This window comes from Tachysurus vachellii, chromosome 1, assembly GCF_030014155.1.
Source record: "Tachysurus vachellii isolate PV-2020 chromosome 1, HZAU_Pvac_v1, whole genome shotgun sequence".
Classification (NCBI taxonomy): domain Eukaryota; kingdom Metazoa; phylum Chordata; class Actinopteri; order Siluriformes; family Bagridae; genus Tachysurus; species Tachysurus vachellii.
The window spans coordinates 8,843,430-8,864,947 of record NC_083460.1 but is presented as its reverse complement, the minus strand read 5'-3'; the positions used below and the strand labels follow the sequence as shown (position 1 = coordinate 8,864,947).

At 36.1% G+C, this 21,518-nt stretch overlaps 1 protein-coding gene across 2 annotated transcripts in view; it reads right to left on the bottom strand.

The window, feature by feature from the left end:
• Nucleotides 1-1,337: 1,337 nt before the first annotated feature.
• Nucleotides 1,338-21,518, bottom strand: part of LOC132846486 (glypican-5-like) — a 74,768-nt gene continuing 54,587 nt past the window's right edge. For both annotated transcript variants that reach the window (XM_060871288.1, XM_060871289.1), the window contains 3 exons: nucleotides 4,062-4,182; nucleotides 2,374-2,503; nucleotides 1,338-1,550 (listed from right to left, as the gene is read on the bottom strand). In XM_060871288.1, the coding sequence (XP_060727271.1) occupies nucleotides 1,387-1,550; nucleotides 2,374-2,503; nucleotides 4,062-4,182 (415 nt within the window). In that variant the 3' untranslated portion in view covers nucleotides 1,338-1,386. The remainder of the gene's footprint in view (nucleotides 1,551-2,373; nucleotides 2,504-4,061; nucleotides 4,183-21,518) is intronic.

Sequence of the window (21,518 nt, the reverse complement as noted above, 5' to 3'; positions counted from 1 at the left end):
CAAAGCAATACACAGACAAAACAGTAAATGACCGTATATATACATTTATACATATGCTATGCTAATGTTCATTGTGCATTTGATGCTGATAAGGTGAAAGTGAAGCACAAGTAATTTTCTTACCAGTCCTAGAAACTCAGACCTGCTGTCCGAATGCTACGTAAAAATACATAAAGGTGTGCTACAAAATTGCACAATCTATGTTGTAAGCAAATAGTAAAGGATAAACACTGAAGTGAGGTTTGATACTCTCATCATTGCTTATTTATAAATTTTAAATAATAATCATTTTTCCATCACAGCAAATGGTTAACAGGTGAAATTCAAATTTGAAATATGATTACAATCACTTTTATAGTGTGGTACAATTAAAATTTGTGGAGCTTGAACTTGTTAAGAGAAGATTCAACTACGAATTTACAATCAAAATTCTATTTACTATCAGGACTCTTGAGGAATCTAAAACTTAAAAAAATAAGTTAGAGTGAATGGAAACAAGTCCTTTAAGATTGGCTGTAACTTACTGTAGGTAGTAAATGTGAACATACAACATGGAGACATATTACATGAAAATTAAAATGGATTCTGCAGCATTACTAAAAATGTTATATATATATATATATATATATATATATATATATATATATATATATATATATATATATATATATATATATATATGCAGGTTTCTATTGCTTTAAGTAAATCTGACGCTACAGATTCTTTTAAAGGGTAAATTCTTAGATTTAAAAGATTTAAACCTTCTAACAGGACAATCTGAAATTATTTAACAGATAATAAATGCAATATTTGTTGAATATCATTTCATTATAGTTAATAAATGTTATTTTTTTCATGCACTGAACTGGTTTATGTTAAAATAGTTGGGATTTTGATTTTGTATTTCCATAATAAAAGTGTATTCAATATGAAATCATGACTATATACACACTATATAAAGCATAGCAATAATATTTCATATTTCTCTGTCTTCCTGTGTGTGTGTGTGTGTGTGTGTGTGTGTGTGTGTGTGTGTGTGTGTGTGTGTTTAAGAACAAGAACATTCCTAGCTGATCAGTTGTCTTTGTCTATTAATGCTTGAGAAGTGCTTTTGTCATGCATTTCACTGACTGTTTGAAGGTTAAGATGTGTGATATTTAAAAGACATTTAATCTGAGAGCATATGCTTAAAAGCAGTTATGGCTATTGATATGCTTGATCATACAGTATGCATGTATGTAAGATAAAATATTTTAAGTATATATTAGCTCTTTGCTGCCTTGAAAAAAGGCAGCAGTCTTGGAAGACAATTTGTAGCAAGACATAAGCATCCAGGCTGAAGGAGATCTTGTGTTTTTATTTATATTTATGTGCATCTTCAACCTTTTAGTTCAAGGTCCATTGCTGTCCCAGGATGAGGATGAGAGTGGTGAAGGAGGGGAGAACAAGATGAGCGGCATTGCGGAGTTTGGGTTTAAAGCGTCCAACAGGAGCCTCATGAGGAGGAGATTTCACCACTACCTCAGTGTCAACACTAGAGTCTGTTGTAGCTGGAAAGAGAATAGGATCGAATGTGGTTGTTAGATAAATAAAGAGAGACCATAAATGTGAAAAAGAGACACAAACGGGAGAGACAGAGTGTGCAACTGATAATGAGGGAAGAACAAGATGAATAAAGTAAACAAGTGAAAAATCTGTCACTGTTTTCTAAAGGTTTAACAATTTAAAGAAAGACAGAAAGAAACTAGGAAAGAGAGACATACAAAGAAAGTCAGAAAGAACAATAAAACAGAAAGAAAAAGAAAGATTTTTTATTATTATAATCTATTACTGCTTTGCAAATGAAATCAATTTGATTTCATAGATAAAAATATATTTAACATGGAGATATTAAGATTGATGCTATTTGTGCCACCTGGATTCTCCTTATGATGATTCTTAGACCTATCAAAGGGTTAGAAACTCACAACCAACTGCCAGTCGCCAAAATAGGAATGAACATGACTGACATTTCAAGCTTAGATATATTGGGGCCAGTCAGTATTACTTGATGACTGCAGTGTTGGTATATATTTCAAATAAACTGTAAAGCTAAAGTTGGATTATTTGCATTAATTTCTGAAACGTGTTGTTTAAAGGTCTAACTAACTACCTCTTGCTTCTTCGGCTAAAAGCTGTCAAGGCCCATAATAGTGACATGCGATTTTATATATTTTATATATTTTATAATTATTGATATTATTTTATAAAATCTTCACAGTTGACTGGTCATTATTTTGTGTTTGTGTTATTAGGTGATATCTGGATTAAAGGTTATAAGAAAATAGCATGCATTAACTATTAATGCTAAAGCATCATGAAATAATCACTTACAGGATTTAGTTGTGCCTTCCCCTGACCCTTGGCAACCATCCTCATCGTCACATTCCCCACTGCTGTCCTCACCACTGCCCAGGTCCCACGAATCCCTGTGTCCCATTCCTGGCATGTGCTGCTGAATCTCCTAATTAAATACAAATTAACACTATTTATACCAAAGGTAACAGAATAAGCAATGATACAAATCTGGGCACCTCCAAAAAAACAGTCAAATGTCTGGATAATTTCAACAAAACTGTTTAGCATTAAATGTTTGTATTTATATAATAGCACATACTGTATCAATGGCATGTAAGCTTAGAATGCTTTATATAAAAATAATTGTGTTAATTCTAATCCAAAACAATCCCAATTGTTAATTATATATATTATATATATATATATATATATATATATATATATATATATATATATATATATATATATATATAAATATATATATATATATATACACGTATAAACATATAATTTTGGTTTACAAAACCAAAGTGAGGTGCTGATAGAGAAAGTGCTTCTGCTTTTTTGCTCTTCTAGAGGCAGCACTAGAAATCTGTAGTGTTTTGAGTAGTGGCAGAGATCAGAGATGTTAAAGGTACTGCACATGCTTGGGATTGTGTTGTTAGCAATATATGGTGATTTTGGGCAGTTCATTGGAACTAGAAAAAAATGGATGGTTATGTGCCACATTACTGTCTTTTTTAATGTTCTGGAGAGGACACTCCATCTAACAGAGAATGCACAGCTCTGTGAGAGGACATATGTTTTGGAGTGTCCTGAAGCCCATGATCATCCGAGAATCTTCTGTTCTCACTTCTGTTCCGCGGAGGATGTCACCATCCCAGTTTTTTCCTTTTTTTTTTTTGGTGCCCTGCGGCATCGCCCCGCACCTGTTCCGGTGGGGGACGTCACTCCATTTCCGGTTCCGTCCGAGGAGGACGTTGCCTCACTTCATCCACGGGGGTGTTGCAGGCCCATAGCGGAGGATCTTTCCCTACCTCCTATTCTGGCCGTGGTGCATCAGGGGTTGCGCTCGGCCCTTCAGCTCGTCTGTGGACGTCGCTCGGCCCTTCAGCTCAGCTGTGGACATCGCTCTGCCCTTCAGCTCGGCTGTGGACGTCGCTCTGCCCTTCAGCTCGGCTGTGGACGTCGCTCGGCCCTTCTGCTCTGTTGTGGATGTTGCTCGGCCCTTCTGCTCGGCTGTGGACGTCGCAGCGCCGCCGTGTACCTTGCTCCCCCCACCTGGCCATGTGTGTTTGTGTATGTTCCGTGTCACGTGTCTTTCCTCGCCTTTGTTTACTCCTCCCCGTCTCTACACACCTGTTCATTGTTAATTATGTCTATATAATCGTTCCACGTTGCCGATGGCAGGGCGAAATCATCGTCAGTGTATTCGTCACTGCAACGTTATTGTTTCCTCATCCTTTGTCCTGTTTAGTTTTCGTCTTTGTTCCTGTTTTATGTATTTACGTTATTAAACCCTGTTTATTTCAAGCTATCCAGTCTATGGGTCTGTCTTCCTCCTCCCGATGTGACAAATATACACTTTTTAATTCATAACAAAATAATAAGAACAGGAAGTATGGAATAACAATCTCAAATTATGATAAAAAGAATAAAAAAAAAGACATTTACGATTAATAATATATGAAACTTTCAAGTCTGGTGAAAAGGCAAAACCCAACCTGGTTGAAGTGTTGAAGTCTCTCCTTGACTGCTGCTAATATAGCATCTGGACCTCTGACCCTCACTTCAGGATTCTGTCTCTGAGCAAGAACTCCATTGCCCACCACTCGACCTTTATAACTGAAAAAGTGAGTAAAAGAGCAAGACAAAAAGATAAGAAATGCATGGAATACCAACTCATCACATGGCATTATGGACATACATTCAAATCACACACTCAGTCACACCTTGGCCAATTCAGAGTCACAAGTCTACCAGCATATTTTTGGAAAAGGGAAAAAAGGGAAAACAAAGAAAAAAAGAAATAAAAAATAAAAGTAAGTTAAACTAAGCTCTCTGACAGTTTTTGTATTTGAACTCAAGACTTCCCCAGCATAAACCTTGTTCTGTTCAAAATGTTCAAAAATGTTATGTATTTGACCATAGTTGCGTAATTCTCATTCGTAATAGCCGGGAAAAAAATCTTGTCCTAAGTAAAAGCTTTCCATTTTTTTCATTGTGTGGAACCGGGACTGTGATGGAGCATCAGTTGGAGAATCAATGGAGAGGGGTTTGGTTGAACAAGCAGTGTGATGAATCTCATTCTTACAACCAGGGTTTCTTTGTGCTTTCAGTTACTCCTGTTACCATTTAAAGAGACAAAAATGGCACTAGTCCAATGATCCTTTTTCTGTTGAGTTGCTCTGTTTTGAAGGGTATTTGGAGGTATACTCAACAGTTCAAACTGAATAAACATGAGTAAAATTCTATGTGCCTCACATGTGTCCATCTGCCCCCTGATACCTGCAATTGGGGAAGAATCAGCACTGGCATGGAAGCACCCCTGTGGCCTCTGCAACATTTACTCTTGCTATTAGGGGAAGTTCAGCCTGCCACCCAGCAGCGATCACTTCATACACAGCTGGAGTATTCCAGTACCAACCAGTGTGATACAAGGTAATACACATGAGGCCTGGATGGACCACTATCAAGCACAAAAGGATATTGCTTTGTTTTAATCCAGGTGGATTTCCAAGGGATTCTGACTGACCAGGTCCATATTACTATGTTTATGCCACAGACAATACTCCATGTTTGTAGATGAGTGTTCACCATCCACAAACAGATTGCCTGGTGGTAATATGAATATGTTTATTTGGTCAAGCCACTGTGATTTGCAGCACAAGTTTCTACCTCCTTTTGGTTTAATTTATATATATATATATATATATATATATATATATATATATATATATATATATATATATATATATATATTCAGTCTTTGATAATGGAACTCCTGGAGTGCTGAGATCACACAAGAAGAGACAGATGTATGACTTCAGGAGTTATCTTTAACTAGACAGCAATCGACGTAAACAAATCAACTTGCCCAGTAGTGCACACACACACACACACACACACACACACACCAGTTTTGAGAGCCAGACTATTAACTGCCATTAACTATTAACTTCTTACATTGTTAATGTATTTATTCAGTTTAATATTTATACTGAACATGTTTCTTTTCCATTCTTTGCACAGTATGAGACATTGATGTTCTAGAAAGAGTATATTTTATTGATCTGTGCTTTATGTGTTGAGGCCACATTTGCACCTTGTCCTGGATTTGCTTGTTGCATGAATTACAAAATCAGCTAAAATCCATTAGTAGCTTGTTATTTGGAACAAATTAGGTTGGACTCCATGGGCAAGCTGGGACATGTGTCAACTAGATAAAGAAAAACTCTTTCTGTATTATAATCATTTTGCACCACTCACAGCATCCATGCTGTCAGATATTGGGACAGTTACATCATTTGAATTTAAATGTCATTTTGCAGGTGTATTTTGTTTGCTGTGTGAATAATGGTATCTGGTATTATAAAGTGTCCATTTCTGCCATCTGTTTTAATCTTTTTATCAATATTACATCATGTACAGTATGTCTGGAACCATCTATAGAGTCTTAGGACTTAATAGAGTTTGCTGGACAAGAAGCGCCATTGCATCTGCTGTATTAATTAACAACTGCTTCAATGTACTTCTGTGGTACTCTCTTGGTGCTACACAGTGTGAATGTAAATGTGTTTTATACTCATAGGACTTAAGACCAGATGCAAGCCATCAAATCAGAGTTAAAAAGCCTGAGAGAGCTCCACTATGATTATTAGCCAGGTGTATGGTGTCACTCTGCACTAAAATACTTCATCTTGCTGTAGTACAGAAATGTGAAATTTCATTTCAATGTGCTATATTTTATTCCTTGCATGTAATGCATTGTTGAATGAAAAAGTACTGTACACTGTCAATTCTACATATTTTGAAAATGACACAATGGTATCTTTTTCGTCCTATTTCTGTCGTTTCATACAAAAAAATCAGGTAATGTGATGAATTTATAATAAAAGGGCACTTTTTGCATTGGTCCAATAAATGAGTCAAAGTGAAATTGATCAAAAATTCAAAATAAAGATATGTGTGCTCGTATAGTATTGATAGTATTTTTGGACTGTGACCAGTGAACCAGTATCCATGTACAGTATGCCTTAGACTTATAATGGAGGATTCACTTGTTAATACAAGAGAATTAAAGAGAAGGGATGAGACTTACATTACTAATACTACTAATACTACTACTATGACTACGACTACTAATACTACCACTAATACTAATACTACTTGTCACATTCAAAAGGCTTAGACAGATGGAAGTGCAATTAAACAGTTTAAAGAAACTTAATTTTAACTCAGTTTTAACAATTTTAGGCAAGATCAATTTTAGGCAAGATCAATGTGAAAGTGCAAGTGAATAGGAAGTGAATGCGCCGCTCAAAGATGGAAGTGACCTGACACTACTTATACAAATAATAATAGTAATAATAATAATCATAACATGTTATATAATAATAATAATAATATTGTTGTTTTGTTGTGTGTTTGCAAATCACTCCAAATACTTCTGTTGGACAATGTGGAGCTTGTTTGTTTTTCCAAACATTATCTAGTAGGTGGCAGTGTTGGCTACATTACCCATTTAAAGGCCATATCTATGCACTTAAACATAATAATAATAATAATAATAATAATAATAATAATAATAATAATAATAATAATAATAATAATAATACGCCATTTATTGACTCAGAAATGTGTAAATCATTATTTAATCTCTGTTTAGGTAAAAGTAAAACAGGTTAGCAGTTGTTTTTCTTATGCAGTCAAAAGAAATCTAATTTAAATTCATACAAATCCATGAATAGTACTTATATAAGTATATAATGTATACATGAATAATATTAATAAGACTTTGTTTGTAATAACTGAGATAGAATCTAAAAAAAAGTTGTCTGTATAAGAAAACAGTACAGGTATGTAGCCATGAACTATAGAGCAACATTGCCCATACTGGAAGGGATTGTCTCAATCATAGGTGCCTTAACCAGTCATGGGTGTTAGCTTTCATCATTCCAAGTTGGTAGCTGTCATATGATGGGGAGGTGGCTGGTGGGTGCGAATTGACGGGTGACTAATTTGGGAAAAATCTCAAAAACCACCAACCAGGCTAGAGAGCAAGCCATAAGTATACACAATTAAAATTAAAAGTCTTCTTTGTGGAAGAATTTATGATCTTTGAAAATAATTAAAATAGTTATATTTCCACAGCTTCGAAAATGTTATTTATTTATGAAAATTTTATTATTTATGAAATTTAAAATTTGTAAAACTATGAAATATAAGTTGAATGTTTGCCCATACACAGTGTACTGTACAGTATATGTTAAATGTCCAAAGTCATTTACAAGATTAAGGCTCTGTGAGAAAGACAGAACGATCTCTCGCAAATAAATAGTATGAAAGGGCAAAAATGTGTGTGGTGAGGGTGGCCGTAGCAGGGGGTTAAAAACAGAACACACACACACACACACACACACACACACACACACACACACACTTAAGGATGACACAGGCTAGTGGAATGGCTTACATGAACCAGCACATGCTGAGAAATCATAAATCTCAATAGACATCAAACTGTATGATCCATCACCTGCATCAGCTTGACATTCATTCCAACAACACATGCACATGTGGCCACACAAAAACTGACACATGAGCTCACAAACATTTACTAGACCACACACATACTTCTACTACACTTGAGTACAAACACACACTCTACTCTCTCTGGCACATGTGGATTCTAAAAGAAACGATATGACTGCCCTCATAAAGACATACTTTCCCTGCCTTTTCATCACATACATAAAGATGCACACAAGGGCATAAATGTGCAGACACATGGGGTAAGAAGGGTTTTGAACGTCAGCTGCTATAAGAGAGGTAGTCTAGCGGCCAGAATCTACCACACACACACGCACACACACACACACACACACACACACAAACACAGAGAATGAGCCTAAGTCAAATCCAAGTCTTTGGAATGGTCTATTAAGAAACAAGTTATTGTTTCAGAAATTATGAGTCAATATATAGTATGTAAATATATTATTTATAGAAAATCTTGGTAAACAAACAAACAAAAAAAACTTCCCGATGATCCCAGTACTTTGCATTAAGGTTTGACTTGAGCTTTGAAACAATTTTTCTGGCCTCATACAATAGAGAACATCAGACAACATATGGCCTCTCCGGGTCACTTAACTAACAGGTGACACACTTACCAGGAGTGAAATTTGGCACGACACTACTAAAGGCCAACTGTAAGTAATGAATGCACAGCCACAAATAGCATGAAGAGTAATTCAGTCTTGTGATGGCAGCATCACACCGTGAAAAGTACACACAACATGCCACAAGTGGGGTTTTCCATCCACCTGTTTTATGTGAATGTAGAAGGCAAACTTGAATGGTAACAGAAATCCAGATATTACCAGATATTAAAAGTGACAAAGCCTGTCTGTCACTTTTGTTGAAAAATAGGTAGAGAGAATAGGTTCTGGCTGACAAAAATATATTACGTACATTACTAAATGTTGAGATAATGTGTATATGCAGTCTATTCTTTGATGTGTTTGTCTTTTGGCAACCTGTTTAGAGTATTCACATGACAGTACCAGTTGGATTCATGCAATAATCATTCATTCATTTTCTACCACTTATCCGAACTACCTCGGGTCACGGGGAGCCTGTGCCTATCTCAGGCGTCATCGGGCATCAAGGCAGGATACACCCTGGATGGCGTGCCAACCCATCGCAGGGCGCACACACACAGACTCTCATTCACTCACGCAATCACACACTACGGACAATTTTCCAGAGATGCCAATCAACCTACCATGCATGTCTTTGGACCGGGGGAGGAAACCGGACTACCCGGAGGAAACCCCCGAGGCACGGGGAGAACATGCCACACACACAAGGTGGAGGCGGGAATCGAACCCCCAACCTTGGAGGTGTGAGGCGAACGTGCTAACCACTAAGCCACAGTGCCCCCTGATTCACACAATAATTCACAAAATAATTCATGGAAGAGCATAGGGGGATTAAACTTGGTGAACCCTCTGAATGGAACAGTGGTAGCTCAGTTCCCCTTATCATCGAAGGTTGATAGTACATGACACGATAAAATATAATCTCAAAAATTAATTAAATAACCGGATGCCCAGTGATTACGATTCCTGTATTTCTGTTTTGGTATTGAAATAATATTATAGGATATCTTTAATAAAGAAAATGTTTCTCATTATAAGATTATCATGTCACATAAGACCATTTAAAATAAATCTGCCAATAGAGTAAAACAATTTCATGTGAAATGTGAAAAATAATTTAAAATAAAATGTATTTGAAAAGCAGCCAAATAACGAATGAATGTTATATGATATTGCACCCAAGTCATGTGATGTGCATTTTAGTTAACACAAGGTTGTGTTATGAAACATTCCAGACATAAATTATGTCACCACATCTGATGGTGTTTGGAAAATGCTTTTAAAAATGTCTGGGTAGATTTTCATCAGTTGTCATGAATGAGACGAGCAGATGAACTACGCTCTAAAGTAAAGTAGTTACATATATGATAAAATAACTTTAATAACAAAAAATTTAAGATCTGGCTACCCACTTGTATCTTCAGCAACTAATATTATATTATTCAGGATTACATTGGATCCAAAACCTGAGCATGAGTTACATCCCAGATGGGATGCCAGTCCATCACATTTCACTATGCATATGTAACAGGAAAGTGCACTGTTTTATAGCCTAAATGTAATATGCTTGTCTATATGTGTGCATCTTCCCCATTAAATTTTCCCCTTGTTAATTTCCTGTCTTTCATGTGCTAATTGTATTGCACGTAATATTTAAGAAATGTAAATGGCGAATAAGAATGTTTACATTGTGAAAGATTGTTATCTTTTATCAGGTATGCTCGTTGTTAATTTCTTTCATTTCTAGAATGTTTTCCGTTTTCATTCACCCTTTCTGTATTATGTTGGAATGGGAGAGAAGTGTAAAGGGCAAATAAGATGGCTCACATTGGAAAAGACTGCTTTATCTTTTTTTCAGTAAATGAAGAGTCAACCCAGCAACCCTGCATCTTTATTCCAGTGGAATATAACACACATACAAAATGACTCACACCCAGGGGCGATTTAGAGTCACCAATCAAATTAATGACATCCACTGGAGGTGAGAGGAAGCCAAATAAACCAGAAGAAAACCACACAGACATGGGGCAACATGCAAAGAAACTCTATACAGATCAAACCAGGGACCCTGAAAGCTTACTTAATGAACTATACAACAGATACATTTTAAAAACATTATTCTATAACATTTTACATTTAGCAACTTACATTTTATCACAATTAATATGACTGAGCAATTGAGGGATAAGAGCCTGGCTCAGGGGCCCAACAGTGGCAGCTGGGTAGACCTGGGATATGAACTCACAACCTTTCGAACAGTAGTCCAACACCTTAGCTAAGCTACCACATCCCCACATCTTAATCATTTTGTAATAATAGTATAAATAGAACAGTACTTACCCACATTGTTGGAAACCATAAAATAATTAATAGCCTCCCACATCCTAAATCCCAATTTAACCCCTGGGATAGATTTGCTTCTACATGCATATACAAACAATTCACAAATTGGTTGAAATCTCTTCAACTTTGCTGTTTTATCCCCTTACACCGGTCCTTAAGCATTCCTTAAAGATACCTAAATACTGTATGTTCAAATGAATGTGTTTACATTTGTTATAACTGGAATAAATCAAAAGCTTGCAGTTGCCTCAGTAATAAATTTCACATTCACAAGTCAAGCTAGGAATATTTTGCCAAATTCAGGGAGAAGGAATGAATTTTATACTAAAGTTTCACAAATATGTAAACAGTAAGATGGCCATTGAAGCTTGTTATACTTAACCCTGAAAATTCTTTGTGTGCTAGGAAGCTTTGACAAGAAAATAGTTTTATATTAAATCTCCTCCACAAAAATGTGAGGACTAGTGCCCTATAAAATAGTTAAGATTTTCAATCCTTAGTATTTTTTGAATATGATAACTAGATTTAGATTACTACACTGATGTAGTTTGCTGAGACTTAATAGATTTTGTTTCAGTATGTATTATTAAATTTGCAGCAACACTGAAAAGTAACAATAACCTTTCAGTTCAATACACTTAACTGGGTATCATAACATCAACAGTGTGTGGGAAAAAACACACTGATTGCTCACAGGCTAGGTGGGGATGCATGAAAAAAAAAAGTTTCTGGCACATATGTACAACCGCATGCCTTCTGGTAACCAATACATCAAATAATGAGGAGCAGATTTAATAATTGCAATATTGTACACTCTGAAGAATTGTTGCATATACATATATAGTGGTGTGAAAAAGTGTTGGCCCCGTTCCTGATTTTCCTGACTTTTTTCACAGAATTATGCTTGTCTTAGAGTATAGTGCATAGCTCAGGTTAAAGGTTTTCTGCCCAATATCACGACAAATACGACCCACTTTTTTTTCCTGACTTTTTTTGCAAGTTTGTCACACTTTAATTTTTCACATCATCAAACAAATTTAAACATTAGTCAAAGATAACACAAATAAACAAAACATGCAGTTTTTAAATGAAGGTTTTTATTATTCAGGGAAAACAAAATCCAAACCCACATGGCCCTGTGTGAAAAAGTGAAAAAAAAATCCTGAATGACAATGTGTGGCCATCTGTTCGTGACCTCAAGCGGAAGTGAATTTGGGTGGCTGAATGGCTTCTGAATGGCTGAAGAAAAACAAAATGAAGACTTTGGAGTGGTCCAGTCCTGACCTGAATCCTACTGGGATGCAGTGGCATGACCTTAAAAAGGCGGTTCATGCTCGAAAACCCTCCAATGTCGCTGAATTACAACAATTCAAAGATGAGTGGCCCAAAATTCCTGCACAGCGCTGTAACAGACTCATTGCAAGTTATCACAAACTCTTGATCGCAGTTCTTCATGCTAAGGGTGGTCCAACCAGTTATTAGGTTTAGGGGGCAAGCACTTTTTCACACAGGGCCATGTAGGTTTGGATTTTGTTTTCAGTTAATAATAAAAACCTTCATTTAAAAACTGCATGTTTTGTTATCTTTGACTAATATTTCAATTTGTTAGATGATCTGAAAAAGTAAAGTGTGACAAACGTGTAAAAAAAATAAAAATCAGGAAGGGGGCAAACACTTTTTCACACCACTGTATATGTTTGAATAGTTGGTTAATTTTTTTCACAGAATTATGCTTGTCTTAGAGTATAGTGCATAGCTCAGGTTAAAGGTTTTCTGCCCAATATCACGACAAATACGACCCACGACAACTATTTCAACTAAGAATAAATGTTGTGCTGACAGAGATTTACCTAAAGACTCATAGTCAAGGTCAACATCCACTGGTCTGATTCCATCCATATTTAAGTTAATACCTCATGGCATGACTTTTAGTTAGAAACAGAAGTCGCTGAGATCATGGAAACTGAAGAAGCTGATCACTATAAGACATTTCAAAACAGTGGGGATCGACACATGAGCTCATTTGAATTGAACTGAACATCATTATCTTTGGCTCCTGTACTGACTTCCAGTATTACATTATTATCACAACCTCCCCCACATTCTCGTCTTCTATTTTAGCACTGACACAGGATCAGACTGCTATTAAAATGCTGACTGGTCAGTACAGAAGACCCACAGCGTGAATCTTAGATGCAGAAACTGAGGGAGCAAGATAACTAGAAGACAAGGTGTGAGATTCTCCATGTGCGCTGCAAGTTGCCAAGTCATGTGATCCCAGTGTATCTGTCCTGGAATTTGAAAACCATGTACCGCAAAATGTATGGCATTACCTGCCAGTCACGTCTGGCCTCCTATCACTAACTCCTCATAACTGGTCTCCTATCATTAATTCCTATCATTAACTCTTCCTAATAGTAGCCATTCAACAATAAAAATGATCTAGAGACCAACACAGACAACATCTAAACACTAAGATGTTAATATGTTTTAAAGTGTGCCAGGTTGAGGTTCTGTGGAAAAGCTAAGAGCAATGACTGAGAAATAATATGTGAAAAGAGCAAGATGACTCACACATGCAAGACCAGGCAAGCATGTAATTTACAGCTTGAGCATCAGAATGGATTAAGAGAGGTGATTTAATCTTGTGTTTCAACCCAATAATGTCACATTTCAGAGCACTCTTTTATAACACATCATCAGGGTTTTGAAGTTTTCTCAAGTTTTGAAGACAGGCAAGCGTGACATCAAAAACCATAATGGGGGAGTTGTTGTGTTTGGTAAGGATCAATGACCGCAATTTAACCAAATACAAAGTATTTCTTTAATTTCCATTTAATTATTTGTGTGTGTTTGTGTGTGTGTGTGTGTGTGTGTGTGAGAGAGAGAGAGAGAGTGAGAGAGAGAGAGAGAGAGAGAGAGAGAGAGATTTATGACTGGTGTTGTTTATTGTAAGTGTTTGTTGCCTTTTTGGACTCCTTTATCATTTGTAATGTTGCTCCCATTTAAAACAGTTCAGCTCAAGCCCAGACATTTTTAGGGTCATGTTTGAGGACAATGTCCCGTCCAGAGACAAGCTGTTTCGTGTTGAGGTTTTGTTCAAACTGACCATACCCTATCTAATGATTTATTTATTTTTTTTTCCATTGGTTGTTGCATTAAATCTTACCCAGATAGTGCTATTTTCTGATTGGCTATTGTGTAGCCTCTTATTTTGATTGGCTGATAAGTATCAGGCTTGACTAAGAGCTCCAGGGGAGACGTTTGATTCATGCCTGGTTCCATAGAGACAGCGGTGCGGACAGATACATTTTGGGCGCTGCGGCATATTAAATATATGATAAATAGTCAAAAAGATTTTCTGCGTGAGAAATACGATGTGTGGCGGGAGAGCGTGACAAAAGACCAAAATGCGTGACTGTCTCTCTCAATGCGTGACACTTGACAGCTCTGCATCATTCATTTACTCACCATACTGTACCAACTATCCTTATCTCAATAAAATCTTTCATTTCTCAAACATTTTTTTCGATACTCTGTCAGTACAGAACTGATTTTTTTTTTAATTTCTCTCCTCTGTTGTTCATCATGGTTGGCTGGACAGGTGAATTCAGAATGGCTACAAAAAGTTAGCATATAACATCAGCATTACCAAGTTAAGTACTATCCAAATGTAAAGCCATAATTAATGTAGAAAGTACAAATAAATGCAGGGTTACAAGCGAAATGAAACTCTGGGTTTGGTCTGCACAGTCTGAGCACAAAACATTCCTCCCAACCTATCCTTAGCCTAGCTGGTATTAGCCAAAGAATGCAAACATCTTCCCAGTATGACTCTCCTAAACTTCACCTCACTCTTTCTCCTCCTTTGTCTAGTGGGTCAGTAATCTTACGATTTATTTTTTACACCAAGGCAGCATTATTTGCAAAAAAAAAAAAATAACAATAAAATATAAAAATCATGACATCATAGAAAATTATGAAATAATGCATACATTTTCTGACCCAAAACAAAAAAAATGGCTACAAAAAAAAATCAGAAATAAAATAGATAACTAAATAAATGTACATTAGCCTGATATTCATATGATTATATCTGATATAAATTCAGTGTCATTAAAAATGAGATTCAATAATAATAAAATAAAAAAATTAAAATTTCCCCTGAGAGTATTTAAGGTTCATTTTGGGATATTAATGCACATGATTTTTAAATATGTGACTCCAGAACATATCAGTGCGAAGGTGGACTGCAGGAATTAGTAGGTCAAGCAGTGTGAAGGGAACATTGTTGATGGATCAGCTCTGGAAAGCAGCTGATTTGAGTATAGAAGGCATCTTCAGAGCAGGCGTACATACTGGAATTGGGCCTAAGATGCTTGATCACACAGAGACACCCTGCTCACTGCCAGTTCCTGTCTCTCTGATCTTCCCAGAGGGAGTGCTCCAGAAAACCAATCCAGCCCATCCATCCTGGCCTCTCTCTTTGTCTCTCTCTGGTTTATTTATTTCATCTTCCAACTATTGTTTGGTGCTTTTACAAGTCACCATACCTCAGTTTGTGTATATATCTCTCTCCTCTCAGCTTCTCTTTTAGTTGGAGTCCCATATCTATCAGCAAATGGATATTCGAATGTATCTGTGTTAAATGATATAATGCATTACATCTGTTCCTCGCCTGAACATAGATTATCCAAAAGAATGAAAATAAGTGGAAGGAGAAAGGAAACAAGGCAGTAAATAATAAGTAAAGAAACTGAATAAAGTTCTGATGCCCTAACCACAGATTTATCATAGTTTTCTAAAAAAAATTGAGTGATGTAAAGCACCAATATATCTATCTACATTAGCTGGAATGAACGGGCTAGCAAAAGCTATGCTCGGCTATGCTACAATCCATGGCTTAACCCAAAATTTTGAATCACTTATCAGGTCAATCTAATATTCTAACTGGTTTCTTAAGGAAGATGTATTTTTTTGCGACCAATTGAAGGATTACTAACAAAAACGTGTTCACAATGTCCATGCTATTTAATACATGCTAGCTGAATATACCATTTATTTACATGCAATTGATGAGGAGTTAGTACATGGAGCTATAACACAGTTCAGATTCACTGCCCGGCAAATATTGAAAACATACTGCAATAATAAAACTATGAATGTGACATTTTCTTTTAAAGTGCCCTATATAGCCTGTACTACTGTATATTTGGCGCTCACTCTCACTGTTTTTGTTGCTGTTTTTTTGCAAACTTTTTCACTTTTTTCCATTTCTTGAGTAACCTTAGTAATCTCTTGAGTACATTACTAAGATTTTTCACCAGTTGTGTTTTGCTCTTCTCTTTCTCCTTTCATTGCTGTCTCAATCCTTCAAACTCTTGCTGTGTCTCCAAACCCATATAAAAAGTTAAATGTTATGATTGGTGGATCTGTCTGATCTTTCTGATATGAGGCATTAAGGATTGCACCCAGGCCATGAACTATATAACCTTTTCATCCAAAAGTACACACACTCACACACCCCACCACTACATTCCATTTTCTCTGCCTGTGGCTATAATTCATGTGGAGCATCCTGTTGCTCCAAAGCGAATCTAGTCATCCTAGAAATCATACTCACCCACACAAACAATCTGCTTTCAGGGCTAGATTTGCACGAGTGTATTTGTTCATATTAGAACAGGCATGTGTGGTTGCATGGGTGTGTCTGTATAATACTTGAGAGGACCGAGGGCATTTGTGTGTTGTTCAGGTCAAGCCCATAGCCTGCAGGAGAAGAATGTAGATCATGGGAAAGCACTGACTGTCTCCTGCTGGTAACCAGTACAGACAGACAGACACAATTCCTCAAGTGTCATATAATCTCATAGAAATTCATGGAAACTGTTGAGTATGATGGATAGGTTATTATTATTATTATTATTATTATTATTATTATTATTATTATTATTATTATTATTATTATTATAAAGGGTCTTTAGTCTAGGTCACCATTCTGTAGAGCTCTAGTTATATTACAGCTAAGAATCTGCCAAAGATTCAGATTTCTGATGTTAGTGTGAGGGGTGAGATTAGTGGTAGCAGGTTTTCTTATCATTGTATAATTATGAAATTCAACAAACATTCACACAGTGGAGATCGGGTTAGATGGTGCAGAGGGGTTTTGAGGCTGTGGGTGAAGAAGGCCTCATTGTGGACTTCTGATTTGAAGCACTTCCTAAACCAGGAACAAAGGCCCTCCTGTGAGCAGGGTGTGGGAAACAGTGGGTGAGAGAATCCCTACGCCTAGCCTGGGAATGTGCCCAACAAGTGCATGCACTGACAGGGAGATATTATACACATGCTCTCATATCATTCAACACCATACACACGCTTTGCATCATTCACACGGTATTCATCTGCTATTATCCATTTCATCAATGAACCAATCAGTCATATTTGTGTGTACTGAGGTATGTACGACATAGCTACCTTTATATGAAAGAGTATTGTCTATATGCTCATATGTTGTTCAGTAGTTCCATAACTGGACACCAGAAATTTCTATCTTATATTTATTTTTAATTGCATGCACACACACACAGCTGTGCATGCAATTAAAAATAAATATAAGATAGAAATACACAACTCACAATCATAAAACTGCATATGTACTCTATATATTATATGTTCAACCCAAGAATATGAAAATGATCTACACACACAGGTTCTTAGTGGTTGCTACCTTAATCTCCATGATGCCCTTTGATCATGTCTGATTTATAGAGTTTGGTCATTGTTCATGTAAATATAATACTTTTGTAAGTAAAAAAGGTGCTTTATAGCATGACACACTTACGTGCCTACAATTTTTATTTATGTTCAGTATCAGGTTATTCTGGAATTGGTAGAAAATTTGTAACCATAATGCACCAACTTCAGGCATGAAAGGCTACTCGGTGACTGAGACAAACCACAGCAACAGAGTGAGACAAAACAAATGGGAGTGAGAGACCTAATCCAATGTTATTCCATGATAAAAGGATCCAGAACTGCTGAAGTTTTCTTTAGTCGCTGATCAGCCGGTTATGTTATCTAATATGTTGGGAAGCTAGTGAATGATAGATGATAATCGTCAATATGCACATTTAATTCATGTTCACATTAGACTGGAATAAAATCCAACTTGCAAGTTTACTTGAATGTAATAGAAAGTGGAAAGTGAAAAAAGGATTCACTTCTGCTAAAAGTTAATATATCATCTGTCTCCTCTGAGTTTGCTTCACCCCAAGTTTGTCTGAATTTTAACCCTGAAAGTCCACTAATCTTAGAGCAAATAGAAAGCAAAGAGTGGCCAGCTGGGGCCATGTCATTGTGAAAGACTCAGCTTGGAGGAACTGCTTATTAGTACAGGGCTATTAGCGAAATACTCTGCTTTATATAACAGCAGTATGTGCATACAGTACATAAATATTTTTAGCAATTAAAAGAAGAACTTGCTAATAATCAGTGAAACAATTCACAAGGCAAATATCTAGCCATTATTTTTATTTTATTTTTATTTATTTATTTATTTTTAATCCAGGGTTTGTTAACAGGCAAACAGATGCCCACAGAAAATATATTTTATTCTCTAATTCATCTGTAATATTGACCAATCAGGACTGGTTATTACTGGAGCTATTTCCAGAACTTGATACTATGACAGTAAAGCGAATGGTACTACAGCACTGGTGATATGATTATTTAGGCCTATTCCTTAGTGTGCATTGTATGGTTAGTACCAAAGCCCATTCTATCTATTTCTGTGTACACTTGCAGCTATGAGATAAAGCACACAGTGTAGGATGAGCTCTGTACCATCCACGCTATTACGTCTTTTTCCCAAAGTAGCTTACAATATCATTTTCTATCCCATTACAAAATCTTACATCATGTAGTTTTAAGCATATTAGCTGTGCTTGAAGGAACCCAGAAACCTTTTTTAGAATCTCAGGACTACTCCACTGCAACAAAGGCCTTTTTTTTTTATTTTCTGATCTGTATCTGTTTTTGCATAAGTTAAAGTAAAAGACAGCATGCATTGAGCAGCATATCACTCATGGCAAGTAGTAAAAAAGGTTATAAACATTAACTTTCTCATCTTGCTCGCACATCTGGTTTAAAAAGTGATTAACATTATTAACAGAATGTTCACACAGTAAAGCAAAATTAATATAGTCTTAACCATCGTAGAGCAGTAAAAGCTCAGTGGTTAAGGCAATGGCTACTTCTAAAAAGGTTAAAGGTTCAAATCCCAGCCAAACCAAACTACTGCTGCTGGGATTTGGAGTAAGGGACATAACCAGCAATGATCCGGTGAGTTCATTCATCACAACATTAGCTAGGATTAAGCGTAGTTGGTTATGTCTTAGTTGCACTTTTTCCCAACATTGTTTACTGACTTTCTGATTCAGACTTTAGCCACTTTTATTTTTGATTATGATTTTATGTTGTTATTACTGTTTTCTATCCTGAAGACAGTGAAGCATGTATAAGCCTTTATAAAAAGAGATAATATACAATGAGATCTTGTGGATGCCAATTTCCATGTGATGCACAAATGTGTGCATGTTTGTGTATTCATATACAAGAGATTCATATATATGTACTGTATGTGTACATAAACAACCCACATCAGACTGCAGAGAAACTGCAGAGAAAATTCCTCTTGATAACAGGCAAATTGCATGGCCTTACATGGTCCAGATACAGCCTAGATGTATACAAATGAATAAACAGATGGCATAATATTGTCAGCATTTATAGAGGGAGATAGATAAAAGATTTATGTATAGTTTCCTTTGGTGATGGGGCTATAGGGTATATCTCCCATGTTTTTTCACTCACAAGGCAGACTATAGTTTTGAAGTTCCTCCTAATGGATAGCTAAAATAATTTGTATGATAAAAATAGTATTATAGCATGGGCTTATTGATAAAATACTCATCTGCTATCGATCAGGCTACATACAGTACATTTCCAAGGTTATGCTAGAAACAAATGCTGAGAAGACACGCAACAATCGGGATGAACCACTACAATGAAGATTGCAGATGTGCAGAAATAATTTTGAAATATTTGACCAGAAAAATAATAAATTCTGTCAACGTAACTTTTAACTGCTTTCACCAAGTGGCTCCAGCCAAACCTACTCTTAATAAAATCGATAAACCAAAGTTTTAGTTCAGTTCAATTGACCATATTTTCATTATGCATTATTACAGTAGTTTCAAAATCATGCTAACGCAATTCTTAAGGATTAATGATCCCTTGTTCCATCTCTCCTTATGCTAGAGGTAAAATATTTGTAATCAATATACAAGCAAAACTCATTAATATGCTGTTTTTTTTATTGATGTGTGTACTGAAATTTATATTGTACAATATAAATGTGATAAAAAAAATAGAGAGAGAGATAGATAGAGAGAGAGAGAGAGAGATCTTAAATAACTGCATAATCATCCTCTTCACTGTGGAAAATACGTAAGAATAATCACAAGGCAATGTTTGAAACTGTACAATAGGTTAAGAGGTTATGGTGATGGGGTGGGTTGAGGTACATAGCTTTTCTAACAGCTTAATCAGATGCAATCAGATGGAATTATTCTCACATTAGAGAATCCTGTCTCCCTAATCTGTCTCCAAAGTCTCTGTCTGGATGAAAAATTATAAACATAGGCTAGTGGAATGCTTACATGACATCATTTGTACATGTTCAGCATTACCAAATAAGAGTTGAGTCAGTCTCTTTCTCTCTCTCTCTCTCTCTCTCTGTCTCTCTCTCACACACACACACACACACACACACAGTTTGTTTAGAGACACTGATGCTTCCTCCATTGTTTGCTAAGATTGTGGGTGCTGCCATGGAAATAGGCTCAAAAGCGGGACTCTTTTGGCGCAGAAAATAATAATTGTGGAATAAATGGTATAAAAGGCAGCTAAAAAAAAGGAGGACTCATGAAAGTATTTTCATGATTCCTGAGTTATTTGTAAGAAGTGAATCCAGACATTTAAGAAGCAGACAAGTATTTGCTGGGTGACCTAACACAGGATCAAGGATGAGGAAAGCCAACATCCAGCTTTGAGACTCCATTTGAAAGCATAAATACACAGCTTTAATACAGTAAGTATTATGAACAGGGATGATTTTGCTTTTAATATTCAAAGCAGTACAAATATTAATAACATTTTAAATCCTAATTTATGAGTATTGCAATTAGGTCAAACACTGGGATCGGGTTTTTCTTAGAATCAATATAACATTTTTACAGATACTGTACTGTATATAGCCAGTGTTGACTGATTCTTTAAGAGCATGCTTTAATATTTATTCGCACAGAAGTAATTCATACAGTTTTCCTAAATATGTTACCTCCCTGTTCACTATTTACCCTGCATAGGGTATAACATAAAGACAATTCAATA